This window comes from Corvus kubaryi, unplaced genomic scaffold (genome assembly GCF_017639235.1).
Source record: "Corvus kubaryi isolate FWS band 111438036 unplaced genomic scaffold, C.kubaryi_AGA036_p1.0 37394, whole genome shotgun sequence".
NCBI lineage: Eukaryota > Metazoa > Chordata > Aves > Passeriformes > Corvidae > Corvus > Corvus kubaryi.
This window is the reverse complement of record NW_024581133.1, coordinates 12,590,508-12,608,018: the sequence shown is the minus strand read 5'-3', so window position 1 is coordinate 12,608,018 and position 17,511 is coordinate 12,590,508. Positions and strand designations below refer to the sequence as shown.

The 17,511-nt window shown below is 62.5% G+C and overlaps 2 protein-coding genes across 2 annotated transcripts; both read left to right on the top strand.

The window, feature by feature from the left end:
• The first annotated feature begins 679 nt into the window (after window positions 1–679).
• AP3S2 (adaptor related protein complex 3 subunit sigma 2) lies at window positions 680–6,963 on the top strand. The gene is made up of 6 exons (XM_042039440.1): window positions 680–1,054; window positions 1,372–1,463; window positions 1,562–1,673; window positions 2,606–2,677; window positions 5,905–6,012; window positions 6,230–6,963. Exons 1-6 carry the CDS (start codon window positions 986–988, stop codon window positions 6,356–6,358), a joined length of 582 nt encoding a protein of 193 aa, XP_041895374.1. The 5' UTR covers window positions 680–985; the 3' UTR covers window positions 6,359–6,963.
• A 1,671-nt stretch (window positions 6,964–8,634) lies between these two features.
• Window positions 8,635–16,264, top strand: LOC121669910 (alanyl aminopeptidase, membrane). The gene is made up of 21 exons (XM_042039506.1): window positions 8,635–8,891; window positions 10,182–11,088; window positions 11,332–11,477; window positions 11,554–11,690; window positions 11,774–11,900; window positions 12,010–12,164; window positions 12,237–12,350; window positions 12,467–12,610; window positions 12,685–12,750; window positions 12,893–12,958; window positions 13,121–13,293; window positions 13,375–13,454; window positions 13,611–13,744; window positions 13,833–13,888; window positions 14,005–14,152; window positions 14,262–14,353; window positions 14,499–14,609; window positions 14,698–14,865; window positions 14,973–15,113; window positions 15,243–15,324; window positions 15,884–16,264. Exons 2-21 carry the CDS (start codon window positions 10,484–10,486, stop codon window positions 16,034–16,036), a joined length of 2,898 nt encoding a protein of 965 aa, XP_041895440.1. The 5' UTR covers window positions 8,635–8,891; window positions 10,182–10,483; the 3' UTR covers window positions 16,037–16,264.
• The last annotated feature ends 1,247 nt before the right edge of the window (window positions 16,265–17,511 follow it).

Here is a 17,511-nt window from a genome sequence, read left to right as displayed (position 1 = left end):
AGGGGGACCGGGCGCAGCGGGCCCGAGGTCGGGACCGGCCCCGACAGCTCCGGCTGTCAGGCAGCAGCTGCCCGTCCGCTTCAGCCAATCAGGACGCGGATTCAGAAGGATGCGGCCATCTCAGCCAATCAGAACGCGGATTCAGGAGGCTGCTGACTCAGCCAATCAGAACGTGGCGGGTCGAGGCTGCAGCCGCCTCAGCCAATCAGGACGCGAGGTGTCCTGCCCCGGTCACTCCGTGGCGCTTCCCTTTCCCTCTCCCCGTTCCTCCCAGCCCACCGAGACGGGCACTGACCCGGCTCTCCCTTCCCTCGATGTTCCCGGCGGTTCCGCCGGCACCGTGGAACCGTGTCCGTGCCCCCCGGATAAGGGCCCGTGGCTAGCCCCCGGTGCCACCCGGGATTGCCCCGCCCTTTTCTCACACTCCCCAGGACAGGGCGCTGTTGCGGGCCCTGGCCGGTGTGTACCCGGGGCAAGCGGGACCGGGCAGGGGCCGGTGAGCTCTGACCCCGCCGGTGCCCACGCGCACGCCCCCTTGGGGCAGGCAGAGTCGCTGGCCCTTTAAAAGAGGGCGTGGCCGAGCTCCTCGTTCCGCCCCTGCGCGGCGCGCCGCTCCCGGCGGGGCTGGTGCGCCCCCTGGCGGCGCAGGCGGGGACACAGCGGCGGGTCTCGGTGGTCCCGGCAGTCCCGGTGCAGGCAGCGGCGGCCGCATCCCGGCTCCGGACCTGCCCGTCCTGCCCCGTCGGGCTGGGAGGAACGACCGACTCCGCCCCTGCGGCAGGCCGCGGCGCAGCCGCGCGGTCCCGGGGAGCCCCCGCCTAGGAGCGTCTTTGATCGTTCCCGCGTCCCGGCGGCTCCGCAGGGTCACCGCGGGCTCGGCCCACCGGAGCCGGGCTGCGCTTCCGGGGCGGCCGAGGGGCTTCCTGCGGTGGGTCTGCGGCCGCGGTGCTGCTCCCGGCCCGGCCCGGCCCGAGGCGCCGCCGGGATGATCAACGCCATCCTGGTGTTCAACAACCACGGGAAGCCGCGGCTCGTCCGCTTCTACCAGCACCTGGTGCGCGACCGGGCCGGGGGGCCGCCGGTGGGGCTGCGGCAGCGGGTGCCTGAGCCCGGTGCGGGACCGGGACCGGCACCAGTGCAGGGCTGAGGGCGTCGTGGGGCTGGGGGTGTCCCGAGAGCAGGGGCAGTCTCTGCGGCTTGGGGGAGCCCTGCCCGTGCCCTGGTCGCGTCCTTCAGGATGCCCCGGGTCATCCATGGGTGGCACGGGACTGGCTCACGGCGGCCCTGGGGCAGCAGGGGACTGCGGGGGACGTGGGTCCCATGGGTGGGGCGTGCATCCATGGGTGCCCACCCACCGTCTCCTCCTGGCAGGCAGAAGAGGTCCAGCAGCAGATCATCCGTGACACCTTCCACCTGGTGCTGAAGCGGGATGACCACATCTGCAACTTCCTGGAGTGTGGCAGGTACCGGCCGGTGAGGGGCCATGCCGGGCTGTCCTCTCACACTGCGTAGTGCCTGGGTGTCCCCCCAGAGCCCTTCAGCTCTCCCTGTGTCCCCACAGCCTGTTCGGCGGCTCGGACTACAAGCTGATCTACCGTCACTACGCCACGCTGTACTTTGTGTTCTGCGTGGACTCCTCGGAGAGTGAGCTGGGCATCCTGGACCTCATCCAGGTGCGTCCCTGCAGGGCCCAGTTTCCCAGGTGCTGCCCTGCCCTGACACCATTCAGGGGCATTTCATGCCCATGGCATCCCTGTGCCAGCCCTTCTGAAAGGCCTGAGAAGCCCTCAGGGCCATGGTGGGGAGGGGGGGCTGCACGTACTCCCTGAGCTTCTACGTGGCTTCTGCACCTGGGAGCAGCAGGGAAAGTCAATCTGAGTGAATGTCTTTTAAAAATAGAAGCATTGGATCATTTAGTGTGGAAAAGACCCTTAAGAGCATCAAGTCCAACCATTAATCCTAGGATTCTGAAATCCTAGGTTGGAAGGGACCTCAGGGATTGTCTGGTCCGGCCTTTCTTGGCAAAGCATGGCCTAGACAAGGCCCAACACCCTGGCATGTGACAAGTATCCAGTTCTGGGGAATCCCCCACTTCCCCATGGAGATTATTCAGCGGCTGTTTTCTTTGGAAAAAATTTTCCTCTTGTGCCTTACTGGAGTCTCCCCAAGAGGAACTTGTACCCATCACTCTGTGTCTTTCCATATGACTCCTTGTGTGAAGGGACTTTCCAGCTTTGTAGGCACCCTTTAAACACCAGGATATGGGAAGAAGGTCCCCTCAGCCTCCTTTTCTTTTCTGTTCCCTGGACATGCTCCAGCCCCTCCAGGTCTCTCTTGTTGGGAGGGGCCCAGAACTGCCCCCAGCACTGGAGGTGCCTCAGCAGTGCCAGCTCAGGGAACGAGCACTGCCCTGGGCCTGTGCCCACACTGACATAAGCCAGGTGCCATTGGCCTCTTGCACACATGGACACACCTGGGCTCATGTTCAGCCACAGTCACATGCATCCCTAGGTCCTTTTCCAGCTTTCCAGTCACTTTGTCCCAGGCCTGGAGTGTTCCATGGGGTTGGTGTGACCATCTTGCTGGTCTCTGTCTACTGTCCCAGGTGTTCGTGGAGACGCTGGACAAGTGCTTTGAGAATGTCTGTGAACTGGATCTCATCTTCCACATGGACAAGGTGGGTGGTGGGCTCTGGGCTGCTCCAGAGCCTGCATTTCTTGGGCTGGGGCTGGCCAGGAGAGTGGGGGTTGGCAGGGGTCACTTTGGGAGGGATTGACATCCTGTATGGGAAGCTTTCAGCCTGTGTTCTTTGGAAGCCACCCACATGGTGTCCTCCTGACGAGAGACCCAAGTGCTGGGCTGCTCCGAGCCCGTGGGGAGCTGTGCCCAGCCGTGGGGCTGCCCTGGTGCCGGGTGGCCGTGGCCAAGTGACAGATCTGCGCTCCACAGCCAGCACTGGGGGAACTGGGCAGACTCTGACCTGGTGCTAGAGCGTTCTGTCTCTGCTCCAAGCTGTGACACCTCGTGAGAGTTAACATTTTACTACAGCTGCAGGGAAAAAAAAGGGAAGGGACAATGGCTGCAGGGTAAAAAAAGGGAAGGAACAATGGGAGTGTTTGGAATTCAAAGGGCTGGGTAAACTTTGGTTTGACCCACAGCCTGTAATGCTTCCTCTTGAGCTGAACAGAGTTCCTGGGCGGAAACCCATCCCCTTTGATCATGTCCTGAGTCACAAGGCTGAAGATAGCTGGAAATAGATAGCCAGGAATAGACTTGGAGCAGAGAGGGGCTTGGCTGAGGGTACTGGGCTTACGTTTCTGTTGATCAAGATTTTCTTCCCTTACTAAAGACAAAAACATGTCAGCAAAAAAGAGCACTGGGAAAAAAAAATGTGTAAAATGCTCCCTTTCCATTGGTGATTCCAGCTGGGGAACCGGCAAGGAAGAGGAGTGAGCAGGTCTGGGGGAGCTCTGCATTACCAGCTGCTGAGGTTGGGCTTTGGTTTCACTGTTTGTCCCGCTGTAAACTTTCCAAAATGCCACAACATGATTATCTTGTCAGCAGAAGTGTTTATCAAAGCGTTTATCAAAGAAGGGAGGAGGGCTGAGCAGCTGCGGGAAAAGTTGGCAGCTGCCCAGGTCAGCTCTGCCCACAGCTGGGGGAGGATGTGCTCGTGAGTGCTGACTGTGGTGTGACCAGGACCCAGCAGCTTTTCACTCATCCTTACTCTCAGCTTTACATGACCTTTACACGCAGTTTATGCTGAGCCTCACTGCCAGCCAGCACCCCTTGGGCAGGGGACATCACACCATTGCCTGGCAGCTTTGCCAGCAGTAGTGGGGTCACCCTTCCTCTGACCTCTCCTGCCTGGAAGAACATTCTCAGGAGACAGGAATCAGGGTTTCTGATAGTGGAGACCCCAGCTCGGTCACTGCAGGCTCTCCCAGCCCTGTTTACTTCCCATCCAATGCTCCTGCTGCTTCCCAGCTTTGGCTCAAGTCTTGGCCACTATCAGTTGGTCCTCTGGTCTCTTTCTATATTTGGCACATGTTTATTTCTCGGATGTGCTCGTGTTCCTGTGCTTCCAGGAGTTTGGTTGCAGAGGGACAGTGTTTGGGGTGCTGGGAGTGTGCTGGTGTGTCCTGCTGGGCCCTGGTTGCCCCCCTTGGATGCCCAGGCAGGGCCATGAGTGTCTCCCCAGGCAGGGCTGTGAATGTCTCCCCGGGCAGGGGCTGGCAGGGGTTCAGGTGCAACTTTGGCTGCATTCCGTGATTTTTCTTTTTTCTGTAAGTTCCACCTCAGACTACCTGCACCACAAGGGCCACAGGACCAGAGCTGTGGCCGGTCTGGGGTTGTGCTCCTGCCATGGGCAGATGGAGGGGGACATTGCTCAGGCACCAGTGACACCAGTGCTTTTAGCTGTCAGCTTTGGGAGCCCCAACCTCAGAGCTGCAGGGATCCCCTGTCACAAGGGGAGACTCAGGATGGGCTATTCCCACCTTGGAGAGGAGTGTGAGCTGCACTCAGCAGCTGCAGGGTCCCAGAGGGGACATGGATTGCTCAGGATGTGTTGTGCTTTGGCTTGGAAAACAAAACTTGCTCAGGATTTCTGCCCTGGTGGTTTGGAGCCAGCTTGGGCTGAAGCCAGATCTTGAATCACCAGTTTCCTGATGCTCCCATATCCTTTTTGGCTGCTTGCTCCAGCTGTTTCAGTGTGCACTGGGACTGGGCTGTGGGATGGGGGTTCCAGGGCTGTGGAGGGTTCCAGGGCTGTGGGGGGTCCCAGGAGCTGCCTGGGGCTCACCCAGTGTCACCTGTGGCTCGCCCTGTGCCAAGCTGATCCCACACACCTTCTGCTGCTCCAGGTACTGTTGGAGCGGGACAGGACCTATGGGGAGCCCTAGGCTGGATCACCTCACTTTTGTCTGGGATCACCTCACAGAGCTGGGATTCCCCCTCAGAGCGGGTTCTCTCATTATCTTTATTCTCCCCAGGATTGTCCTGGCAGTTTGTTACAAGGTATGGTTTACAAGTGCAGCCTGGCCCTGTCAAACCATAAAACAATCTCATAACCCAACCATGCTCCTGCATAGCCTCTTGCACGGAAGTAACTTGGGCCCATAAATCCATTATCTGTGCTGGGAACTCATCGGGAGTTGCTGACTGTGCAGGGAATGCTGGGCTAAGCCAGGTGCAGGAGCTGAGGGTGGTTGTAGCCACCAGCCAGAACAGCTACAGCCTGACTGCCGCCCCAGGGCTGGTTGCAATTTCTGGGGTTGCAACTCAGCAATGTCCCTTTCCTGGCTCTGGCTGCGTGATTCCACTGGCCCTGCCTAGCTGTTCATCCTTGGACTCAAGGTATCCCAGGAAAGGAGGAGACTCCCCTGGCACTTCTGTGCTTTTTCTGTGCCTATGTCACAGTCCCGACCTTCTAAGGGACAGCTCAGAAGCCCGGCTCTGGCCCGTCTTTCTGAAGAGAAGGAGCTTCTAGGGAAAAGTGTCCTGCCCAGTGAGGACCCTGCTGCCTGCTGGGGTCCCCTCTAGGACACATTCCTGCTGTAACCTGGCTTCTGGCCCAGGGAGGGAGCAACCATCTGTTGGAGGTGGCACAGCCAGGCTGTGCCAGTAGAATGAGTTGCATCTGGCTGCTCTAGGGGCTGCTTTATGCCTGGTGGGTGGGTGGGTGTCATCTAGAGTGGGGATACAGGTGGTAAATGGAGCTTTGAGGCTCCCCATGCCCCAAAAGGCCACCCTTTCATTGTCCAGGCAGCTAAGAAGGGGTAGATTTATGTCCCTTGGGGAAATGCTGACCCCTGACACACTTCCATGCCAGCGCTGCAGCCATTGCCAGGCCAGGACTGGGACCTCAGCCTTCTGTTCTCTCTCCCCCTCCCTCCCTGGCAGGTCCACCACATCCTGCAGGAGATGGTGATCGGCGGGATGGTGCTGGAGACCAATATGAACGAGATTGTGGCTCAGGTGGAGGCCCAGGGCAAGCTGGAGAAGGCAGAGGTGAGCAGTGACGCTGCGGGAGCTGACATAACCTTGGTCTGCGAGGGAGGGTGGCCCGTGGGGTCAGGGTGGCCGTGTGGGAGGGCATCCAGGGTATTCCCAGTGTCTGCCTGTTAATGACCTCAGGCCCTAAAAGGTTTATCCATCCAATTTGCACTGTCACTAGGAAGATGGGGCTGTGGGGTGGGGCTAGTGGTCACAGTGCCTCTGTCCCCAGGGAGGCCTCTCAGCTGCTCCTTCCCGTGCTGTGTCAGCCGTGAAGAACATCAACCTGCCCGAGATCCCCCGCAACATCAACATCGGGGACATCAACATCAAAGTGCCCAATCTGTCACAGTTCATGTGAGCAGCCTGTGGTGGGGGGCTGCCTGCTAAGCAGAGCTGGGGTCCCCGTCTCCTCCCAGGGCTCTGTCCATGCTGCACATGGGGGCTGGTAGTGGCTGAGGGCAGGGAGCAGTGACAGGGCTCAGAGAACGGGGTGCGGGGGGTCCCTCACCCTGGACCTGGGCTCAGTTCTGCTCTCTGGTCCCCCAACAAGGCGGGTGCCCTTCCTTCCCCTCCTTCCCTGTGGACATGCAGCCTCTCCTCGCTGTGGGGAAGAGTTGGCTTCTGCCTCTCCTGGGATTCTTGGGATTTCCAGCGGTGAACGTGTGCCTGTAGTGGCAGCTCTATCAGGAGCTGCAGGTTGTCTCCTTTGTCCTCCCAGCCATGGCTGTCCCCTGCCCTGGTCTTGCTCTCTGTGATGGGTCCCAGCTGGGTGGGGGTCACTCATGGGCGCTGCTGTGTGCCCTGGGGACAGTGTGAGGGGGACATGCTGGGATGGGGATGTGGCAGCAAGAGGGACGGGAGCTGAGTGACCTGGGGGACAGGCAGGTGGTAGCTTGCAGGGTCAGGCCAGGCTGGGGATGCTGGAGTGTGTCTCTGTGTCCCAATAAACTGCCCTTGAACCCATGTCTGTGTCTGCTGTGGGTGCTGCTGGACGGGGAGGAGGCCGGGGGCTCTGCGCAGCTCTCCTGGGGCAGCTGCAGCCCCGGGGGCTTTTGGCTGGTGGAGGCCCTGGGGGTGGGAAAGGGGGCCTTAGATGCCCCAGGGGAGGGCAGGCAGCTTAGGGCAGGGTCCCTCTGCTCTTGGAGCAGGTGCGGGGAGGGTGATGGCCCTGCTCGGGCTGTGATGGCAGCGTCCCCAGCTTTGGGCCTTTGGTGGCTGCTCACCCCTTGCCAGTTCCTGCGCTCTCCCTGCCGCAGAGCATCAGTGCAGGGCAGCCATGAGCTCTGACGGCTCTGTGGGTGTGTGGGAGCTGTGGGGCTGGGGTCCCCTAAGGCCAGGGAGGAGCAGGGCTTGTCCTGGGGGCCACAGTGACCCTGATGGGCTCTGTCAGCCATGTGCCCCACTGCCCTGGCTCCGCCACGGCTCCATCTGGCCACCAGCCCCTGAGGCTGGCCAGGGGCCCTTCCTCTGCTCCCCAGCTGTGCTCCGGGTTCTGCCTCCACTTCCCCTGGCAGGGAAACCGTGACTCTGCCTGGAAGGAATTTTCCCCTCCCTGCAGCTTAACCCTTCCCCAGCTGGCCACTAGCCACATCAGCACTCCTGGAGGTCAGGGAGTTCGGCAACCTGCTGTGTCCTTTTCTCCCTGGCCCGCCTCCTCCCCTTGTAGGTGCCAGCGAAGGGTGGAGGTTAACTAACCATCGTGCCCGGGCCGTCTCCTGGGGCTGGGACGCGGAGTCTGGCCGCGGAGTCTGGCGGGACTGAGACGGTCGGAGGGGAACGCTGCGGCTCACCTCAAGGCGAGGGAGTTGGCGAGGTGCTGGCAAGGTGCTCTGCTCCAGGCTGGGATATGGGGGGTCGGCCGCCATGGGCAGTGCCTGTGTCCGGCCCCACGCCACAGCACCCCACTGCCGCTGCAGGGTGTGTCCGGCCACATGTGCTCCCTCTACACCTCCCGTAGCGGCTCTGCTAACAGCTCCGTTTGCCCCGTCCTACGTCTCTCCAGAGCCTCAGCCCTGCTGCTCTGCGGGGCGTGGGAGGCTGAGGACCCGTGGCCGTGCTGGGGTCGGGGAAGCCCCTCTGCCGCTCCCTGCTGCTCTCTCTTCCCAAGCCCTGGTTCACGCTGGGATGTGCTGGGGTGAACCCCTAGCCCGCCACTTCCCTTCCTGGGGAGCTTCAGCCCCGACCCCGGTGGCGGTGGGTTGTGCGGGAGCTGTGAGTGCCCGGCGCTGGCAGTGACCCCGCGTTGTGCCGAGAGGGGCTGCGCTGGGTGGGTCACCAGACCCCTCCCACACCCCAGAGCGAGCCGGGGGATGCAGCGTGTGAAGGGCTGTAGAGGGCAGGGCCGGGCCGGGGCTCAGTGCTCCCCCTCCGAGCCGCCTCCATGGTCCGGAGAGGGAGATGGGGCTGGAGCCTGGGGATGGCTCCTGGCCCCAGCCCACTGCCTGCCCCAGCTGTGCTGTGCTGTGCTGTGCTGTGCTGTGCTGTGGCACCCATGGGTGCCGGGTTTTGCTGGGCTCAGCTCCGCCTGCCGGAGCGTGTTCCCAAATCCAGGCCCCCTGCCCAGCACTCTTTTCCTTCAGAACTGCCTCCTCGCCCTGTTCCAGTGCGGGGGAACCCATGCCGGAGGTTCTCCCTTCCACGCTGCCCCGCGCTGTCCCGGGCCTCCGCCCCGCCGGCCGGCAGACATGAGGTTAAAGGGGGCGAGAGCTCCGGGTTCCTGCCCTGGAGCTTTGGAGGAAACTTTCCTCGCCCTGGAGCTGCGAGCGCAGAGCTGGGACGGACAGTCGGGCGCAGGCAGGAGGACAGGCAGGGCGACGCGTGGGGCGCAGGAAGTGGGAACGGGGCGGGCGGGACCCCGCTGTCCCTGGCTGCCCACGGCTGAGCGCAGGAAGGTGAGGGGGGCACTCAGCTGCCGCTCAGGCTCCGGGAGGGGTTCACACCCCAAGCCGGGGGTGCGTTGGAGCGGACCAAGTGGGGGAAGGGGCTGTGGGGGTGCGTGGGGGGGCTGGCGGGGGCTGTGGGGTGTGGGGCTAGCAGTCGGGTTCACGTACATGGGGGTTATGGAGCCCATATGCGATGGGAGGGCTTGGGGGGGTCTGTGGGGGTGCGTGACGGTGTGGAGGGCTCTGGGGGGTGTGTGAGGCCAGAGCCTCAAGGGACCCACGTGCCCGCGGGGATGATGCCCAACATCCGTGTCGCTTGTGGGATGTGGGATATGCATGTGCTGCTGGCTGGGCTCCAAAGAGGGGTCTTCTAGGGGTGGGGACAGAATCCTGCGGGTGCTGGGGGAGTCAGGGTGTGGGTGCTGTGTCTCACCCCAGTGCTGCTCCCCATTAACTCCATCCAGCCCCCTCCCCAGCCGAGGCAGTGGGGGATGCCTGTGTGCTGTGCCGGAGGGGCTGTGGGGAGAGCCAGCAGGCCCGTTGGTGTGGGACGGAGGGTGTGCAGAGTGCCTGGCACCCTCCCAGCCACCTGTGGCCCTTGGTCCCGTGGGGGGCCCTCTGGTCCTTTGGCCAGAGCCAGGGTGGGGATGGGGCTGAGGGAGCCAGCAGTGGCCTCTGGGCCAGGGGATGGCTGTGCCAAACAGGGAATACCAGGGACACCAGCAGCATCCAGAGTGATTTGTGCCAGGCACAGTGGCCCTGGCGGGTGCAGCTGGGTGCTGTCAGGGACAGGGCAGGGCTTCATCCTGATTTGCCCTTTGCCCCAGCTGTGGCTCCTGGCAGCACCTGCCCATATCCCCCTATGGAAAGATCGATTAGATCTTGGGAACAGGAGATCCTATTCTCAGTGTGTGACATGTTCTGTCACCCCTGCACCCTACCCTGGGTGGGGATCTCACACATGCCCACTGGGGCTGGGTTCACCAGGACGGAGTTTGACCCCCATGCCTCCAGGTTCATGACCTTGGACTTTGAGAGGGCTGTGGGCAGGGTGAACTCCTCCCAGGTATCCCCCCTACCTTCCCTCCCCGATGGGGGGGCAGCTGGTGAGCTGTACCCCTCACAGGCAGGGGTGGCCTGGACCCTCTGACAGTGGCTCAGACCCTGTCACTCGACAGTAAATGGGGTGACACTGAGTCTGCATCTGGCCTTGGCTGATGGGGACACACGCTGGGCCCTCCAGCATGGTGGGGAGGTGGCTGCTAGCTGCAGCTACCCACCCTGTCCCTCCTTTTGCAGGGCCAGGCCAGTGTGAGGAAGGACACCAGGGGTCCAGGCCCACAGCCCGCATAGGCTCCCTGATGGTGCAACCCCCCCACCACCAGCTCCGCCCCTGCAGCAGTGCCGGTGGGTGTTGGTGCTCCCGCCGGGCTCGGGGGGGGGTGAGTGGAAAGCTCATCCCAGGGTCTGTTACCGCCCTGAGCCCCATGGCCATTTAATCCTTCACCCATTAACTTGGACTAATAAACCTTGTGGGAGAGAGGCTAAAAGCTGTGCCTGCACCAGTGCAGTCTCCGCCAGTGCCGCTCCAGCTGCCCACCATGGCAGCCGGCTTCTTCATCAGCAAGACTGTGGGCATTGTGGCCATCGTGCTGGGCCTGGGGGCTGTGGCCACCATTATTGCACTCTCGGTGGTGTACGCCCAGGAGAAGAACAAGGGAACGTCTGATGTGGGTACCAGCAGCACGCCTGGCCCCAACATCACCACCACCCCCACCTCCACCCCCACCCCCAACAACCCCTGGAACCGGTGGAGGTTGCCGACCACGCTGAAGCCGGATAGCTACGAGGTGTCCCTGCAGCCCTTCCTGAAGGCCGACGCCAACAACATGTACATCTTCAAGGGCAACAGCAGTGTGGTCTTCATCTGTATGGAAGCCACCAACCTCATCCTCATCCACAGCAACAAGCTGAACTACACCATGCATGGCTCCTTCCATGCCACATTGCAGGCAGAGGGTGGTGGCAGTGCCCCTGCAATCTCCCGCACCTGGCTGGAGACTCCCACCCAGTACCTGGTGGTGCAGCTGGAGACCCCCCTGCAGCAGGGCCAGCGGTACCGGCTGTCCTGCAACTTCACCGGGGAGCTGGCTGATGACCTGGCTGGCTTCTATCGCAGCGAATACACGGACAAGTCAGGCAACAAGTAGGTGGAGGGCAGAGGACGGGGTGGAGGCCACAGGGCTGGCCTGATGTGGTGGTGGGAAGGGGAATGAGGGCACGGGGCTGGCATAGGGCAGTGGAGGGCATGGGCAGGCTTTGGGGATGGGTGTGCGGAGCCTCTGTGCTCCCCTTGCATCCTCATGATGCCCCAGTGGGGATGGGAGCAAGGGGACTGGGGGGCGCAGCTTCTGCAGGGAGCCCCGGGACTGATGGGGTTTGCTCACAGGCAGGTGGTGGCCACCACGCAGATGCAGGCGGCTGATGCACGCAAAGCTTTCCCCTGCTTCGACGAGCCGGCCATGAAAGCCAACTTCACAGTTACACTGGTCCACCCCTCCAACTATGTGGCCATTTCGAACATGCCTGCCAAGAGTGAGTGGGGCAGCAGGACCCCATTGGGGGGCTGGGGGCCTGGCAGGGCTGTGAGGTGATCCTCTGATCTCCACAGACACCATGCAGCAGATGATTGATGGGGAGGCCTGGAATGTCACTGAGTTCGAAACCACCCCCAGGATGTCCACGTACCTTCTGGCCTTCATTGTCAGCCAGTTCACCTACGTGCAGAATGACTCAGAGAGTACACTGGTAGGATGGGGTGGGGTCCACCCTCTGCCCACCTGGGTGGCTGAACCTGGGCCACTGATGAGTCCTGCATCTCTCCTCTCCAGATTCGCATCTGGGGCCGCCCCGAGGCCATCAGCGAGGGCCAGGGCGACTACGCACTCAATGTCACTGGCCCCATCCTCAGTTTCTTTGAGGGTCATTACAACACGGCCTACCCGCTCCCAAAGTCTGGTGGGTGCTGCAGGGTGCCCGGGGCACTGGGTTGAGGTGCCCACCACAGAGGGGGAGGATGGTCCAGTATGCTGTCAGCGGGGCACTGACGGGACCCCTCCATCCCCAGACCAGGTTGGCCTCCCTGATTTCAACGCGGGCGCGATGGAGAACTGGGGGCTGGTGACCTACCGGGAGAACTCACTGCTCTTTGATGCTGCATACTCCTCCATTGGCAACAAGGAGCGGGTGGTGACCGTCATCGCCCATGAGCTGGCCCACCAGGTACCTGCTGCAGCCCTCGCCCACTGCCCTGATTGATGGCTGGTGGCTGAGGGGGTGCTGTTCCCTCTGCAGTGGTTTGGGAATTTGGTGACGCTGCGGTGGTGGAATGACCTGTGGCTGAATGAGGGCTTCGCCTCGTATGTGGAATACCTGGGCGCCGACTCAGCTGAGCCCTCCTGGAACATCGTGAGTGCCAGGGACGATGGGCCTGGGGGCAGGCAGGGGAACAGGCACCCCAGGGGCTGCCCCAGTGCCAGGTGGCACACACAGGGCTGAGGCAGGTGTTGGTGCTCCCTCTGCAGAAAGACCTGATGGTGCTGAACGAGCTGCATGCAGTGATGGCAACAGATGCCCTGGCCAGCTCCCACCCACTCTCCTTCCGCGAGGAAGAGATCAACACCCCAGCCCAGATCAGTGAAGTCTTTGACAGCATCGCCTACAGCAAGGTGTGCATGGAGGTCCTTGAGGTGGGGATGGACTGTGGGGTGTCCCTGGTTTCTCTGACCTGCTGTCCCTGCAGGGAGCGTCGGTGCTGCGGATGCTCTCGGACTTCCTCAGCGAGGACATCTTCAAGCAAGGGCTGCAGGTGAGGTGCTGCTGGTACTGGGGAGCAGCAAGCTCAGAGCAGGGTGGGCATCCCATGGTAGGGGCCTTCCCAGGTGCTCTAGGGGTGTCCCACATCCCAGACTTGCCCTTGCTCACCTGTCTCTCTTGGTGCTCTCCCACAGTCCTACCTCCACACCTTTGCCTACAACAACACTGTCTACACTGACCTCTGGGTTCATCTGCAAGAGGTAGGAGGGGGCTGGTGCTCCTGCAGCATCCCAAACCCTGGCTCTGGGGGGCTGCCTGATGTGACCAGGTCCCACATGCTGGGTGAGGGTTGAAGCACCGGCCAAGCCCCACGCTGCCTATGCCCCTGCCCCTGGTGACCAGCGGTGCTGCCATCCCTGCAGGCGGTGAATAAGAACAACGTCCCACTGCCTAACAATATCAGCGACATCATGGATCGCTGGACGCTGCAGATGGGCTTCCCTGTGGTGACTGTTGACACCCGCACCGGCACCATCAACCAGACCCATTTTCTGCTGGACCCTGCATCCTCTGTGGACAGACCCTCTGCCTTCAAGTGAGTGGGGCGGGGGCTGGCTAGGAACTGAGGGGTCAGGGGATGAGGGCCAGTCCCACCACCTGTCTGTCCATGGCACAGCTACACCTGGATCATCCCCATCACCTGGATGATAGACAAGAGCCATGGAAACAGCAGCTACTGGCTGACCGATGTCACAGGTATGGTGTGTCCTGGCTGTGAGTGGGGGTCTTGCTGCCACCTCCGCTGCCATGGCACTGGTCGGGGTTCCCAGGGAGGCAGTGGTGGTGGGGGCTGAGCCTGGCCCACCCTGGGTGGGGGTGCGGCTCTGGCAGAGCCTCCTGTCCCCTTCCCAGCCACCAACGACCAGTTCAAGCTCAACAGCTCCAGCTGGCTCCTGCTGAACCTCAATGTCACTGGGTACTTCCGTGTCAATTACAACCAGGAGAACTGGGATCAGCTCCTCAACCAGCTTGTTGCTGACCACCAGGTACACGGGGTGGTCAAGGCTGTGGTGTGGGACCCCATTCACACCGCCCCACTCAGTCTGCCCTGAGACATTGACTTTGCTCTCTTAGGTCTTCCCTGTGATCAACCGTGCCCAGATCATTGATGACGCCTTTAACCTGGCCAGGTGAGCCCTCCCAGGTGGTCTGAGTGCCACCAGGGTGAGGGGCTGGATGGGGTGGGTGCCCTGGGGTGGGCAGTGCCAGTGGGCTGGGGAGGTGACGCTGCCCTCACCCCTGACAGGGCCAAGTACGTCAACGTGACCTTGGCTCTGAACACGACACGGTTCCTGAGCCAGGAGACGGAATACATGCCCTGGCAGGCAGCGCTCAGCAACCTCCAGTACTTCCAGCTGATGTTTGACCGCAGCGAGGTCTTTGGGGCCATGTCGGTGAGTGACGCGACACCCCAGTGCTGGGGGTGAGGGGCCAGGATTGCTCCCACAGTGGTGTGGGGGCTGCTGCCAGTGTCACTGGGCACTGACTCCCTCTTGCTCCCAGAGCTACATGAAGAAGCAGGTGACTCCTCTCTTCGCCTACTACAAGAACATCACCAATGACTGGAAAGATATCCCCAGTGGCCTGATGGTCCAGTGAGTACCATGGCCCCAGGGCTGGGCTGGATCCCTGGGGTGTCCCCAGCTGTACTGGGTAGAGGGCACAGCCCTGCCACTAGCCGGCACTGGCCGGTGGGTGCCCTGTGCAGGACCCCAGCCCTCACGGTCTCTTTTCCCCCAGGTACAATGAGATCAATGCCATCAGCACTGCCTGCTCCTACGGCATCACCGAGTGCCAGGATTTGGCCACCAACTACTTGCTCCAGTGGCAGCAGAATGCCAGCAACAACCCGTGAGTCCTCAGAAGCCCTGGCGCTGTGTGTGTGGTTGGACTGGGCACGGTGAGGGACTCCTGGCACTGATGGCTCTTACCCCAACAGGGTCCCCCCGAACCTGCGCTCAGCCATCTACTGCAGCATGGTGGCCACGGGTGGGGAGGAGGCCTGGAATTTCCTCTGGGACAGGTTCCGAGAGGCCTCTGTGGTGTCTGAGGCCGACAAGCTCCGCACAGCCCTCTCCTGCAGCCCCCACCCCTGGATCCTCAGCAGGTGCGTGTGGGGTCTGGCTGGCATTGTGGTGTGTCCCCACCAGCCTATCACCCACATAATGTCTGCTGCCCCTGCCAGCCCCTCACCCCTGCGTCATGCCCCTCCAGGTACCTGGAGTACACCCTTGACCCTACAAAGATCCGGAAGCAGGATGCCACCTCCACGATCAACAGCATTGCCAGCAATGTTGTGGGGCAGCCCCTGGCCTGGGACTTCATCCGTGGCAACTGGAGGATGCTCTTCAGCCAGTGAGCACCGTGGGGGACTGGGGGCACCCCTATCGCCCTGCGCCCCTTGGGGGTGGCACTGTCTCTTCTCCTGTCCCCTCCCCTGTGGCTCTGCGGAACCCCTGGCTCAACACAATTCTGCTCTCCTAGGTATGGGGGCGGCTCCTTCTCCTTCTCCCGCCTGATTTTATCTGTGACCCAGCGCTTTTCCTCAGAATTTGAGCTACAACAGGTGAGGCTGGACCCTGGCAGGGGCCAGGGGACCAGGGATCCCAGCCTTGGCAGAGCTGCCCTTTGCCAGAAGCCCTTGAGAGGGGGTTTCCTACTGCGTGTGTGCCCAGGGGTCCAAGAGGCTTCTATTCCTGTCACAGGCTGCTGGGGTGGTGGCAGGGACTCCCAAGGGCTGTCAGAGTGCTCCCAGGGGCTGTTGGGGTGCTGCATGGGCTGCTGGAGGCTGTTGGGGTGCTGCTGGAGGCTGCTGTGAGGGTGCTGGGGGCCTTCCAAAGGCTGTCAGGGTGCTTCTGGGGCAGTCAGGATGATGTTGGGTGGTGGTGGGGGTTGCTGGAGTGGTGCTGGCGGCTCACAGAGGCTACTGGGGTGCTCCTGGGGGCTGTTGGGGTTGTGCCAGGGAGCAGCTGAGAGCTGCTGGGGTGGTGCTGGAGTGCTCACGGGTTGTCAGGGGCTGTTGGGGCGTTCCTGGGTGGTGTCGAGTGGTGCTGGGAGCTGCTGAGGTCTGCCAGGGGCTGCCAGGCCCACCCCCTGCCTGCTCCAGCACCATCTCTGCTCGGCAGCTGGAGCAGTTCAAGAAAGACAACCAGGACATCGGGTTTGGGTCGGGGACGCGGGCGCTGGAGCAGGCGCTGGAGCGGACGCACGCTAACATCAACTGGGTGAAGGAGAACCAGGCGACGGTGCTGGCGTGGTTCAGGGGCGAGACCAGCTAACAGGCGCCTGCGCTCGCCCGGCCACCAGGATGGACCCTCGTCCACTCCCGACTCTGCTCACTCCATCCCCGCAGCTCCCAGGCCCCTGTGCCCCCCAGTCCCACACTGCCAGTGAGGGGCCTGATGCCCGGATAATGGGCACTGGGAACATGGGGGGCGTGGGAGGGGGGAGGTCATGCTGGTGTAAATAAATACTGTGGGGGTGTAAATAAAAACTTTCCCAGTTTCCAGGGGTGCCCTGGGTGTGGGGGCTGTGCTGAGGGGACTTTGACAGACTGGGTAGGAAGTGCCAGGGGCCCTGCAGCCTGCAGGCCTGGGGCAGGGCGCGGGGCTGTGAGCCCCCCCGGCTGTTAGGAGCCTGGTGCTAAGTGGCTCTGGGGGCTTCGCTGACGCCAGCCCCTCTGTCTGACAGCTGCGTGTGAGCTCTCCTGCTGCGCCCTGCTCAGGGGGCTCCCTGCCTGCTCCCTGCGGACTGGCACCAGGACCCTGCTCTGGGCAGGTACTGCAGGGTCGGGGCAGGGGCCACGGGGGGTGGCTGTGACAGGTAGGAGGGACTGTCCCCCATGGGCTACCCTGGACCCTGAAGGGATGGAGCTGTCTTTGGGTACAGGGAAGGGATGGGACCCCCAGGCTGGGGGTCAGTGGGGGTGGGGACGGCCTAGGTAGTGAGTCCCTCTGCCGCCCCAGCCCTGGGACACATCCGGACTGTGGGTTGGGCTGGCAGTGGGCACTGAGCCCCTGGTCCAGGGCAGCACCAGGCTGTGTGTGTGCGGTGCCAGGCTGAAGGGTGCTCCTAACCCTGCCCATGCTGGGGTGCAGCCAGCAGGTCCCACAGTAAGGAGCAGGGGAGCAGTGCTGCACAGCAGCTTTAATGAGGATCCTGGTGTCTGTCCTGTCCCATGCAGCTCTGTGACATGGCCATGCCACCAACCCATGGCCATGCCACTGTCCCACTGCCTCACTGCCATGCCACTGTGCCTGTGTGGTCTCTGTGTCCAGGGGTGCAGTCAGCTCCAGCCCCCACAGTGCTCTGCACTGGGGTGCAGCTGGGGAGGAGAGAGGCTGTGGCACGAGCTGGGAAGATGAGCCTGGCTGGGGCCCAGGGACTGCTGAGCTGGGTGGGAAGAGCTGCGTGAGGTGAGTGGCTGTGGAACACCGCACCTCGCGCCCCCTGCCACCCACCCCACGAGGACTGTCCTCTGCCCCAGCTCAGGGACTGCAGGAGCAGGAGCTGGGCTGGGGAGGTCTTTGGGTACCCGGTGATGTGCGGGCAGCTGGGAGCCAGGTGCAGGGGTCCTGTGGTGCCCCGTGTCCATCACACCTGCCCTGGGAGGCTCCAAGAAGCAGGAAGAAGCCATCCTATTACCCGTGGCTGTGTCACGTCTGTGGGGAGGCTCCAGGATGGTGCAGCCGGGAATCCTCTGAAGCTCTGGGGGGATCCCTGCAGCAGGGGTGTAGGGGGGTGACCCCCAGGT

Coding starts and splice junctions, on each gene's coding strand:
- AP3S2 (XM_042039440.1), top strand. CDS start 986: ATGATCAACGCCATCCTGGTGTTCAACAACCACGGGAAGCCGCGGCTC. Junction 1,055..1,371: donor TCCGCTTCTACCAGCACCTG/GTGCGCGACCGG, acceptor TCCTCCTGGCAG/GCAGAAGAGGTCCAGCAGCA. Junction 1,674..2,605: donor GCATCCTGGACCTCATCCAG/GTGCGTCCCTGC, acceptor CTACTGTCCCAG/GTGTTCGTGGAGACGCTGGA.
- LOC121669910 (XM_042039506.1), top strand. CDS start 10,484: ATGGCAGCCGGCTTCTTCATCAGCAAGACTGTGGGCATTGTGGCCATC. Junction 14,354..14,498: donor CCCAGTGGCCTGATGGTCCA/GTGAGTACCATG, acceptor CTTTTCCCCCAG/GTACAATGAGATCAATGCCA. Junction 15,325..15,883: donor CAGAATTTGAGCTACAACAG/GTGAGGCTGGAC, acceptor TCTGCTCGGCAG/CTGGAGCAGTTCAAGAAAGA.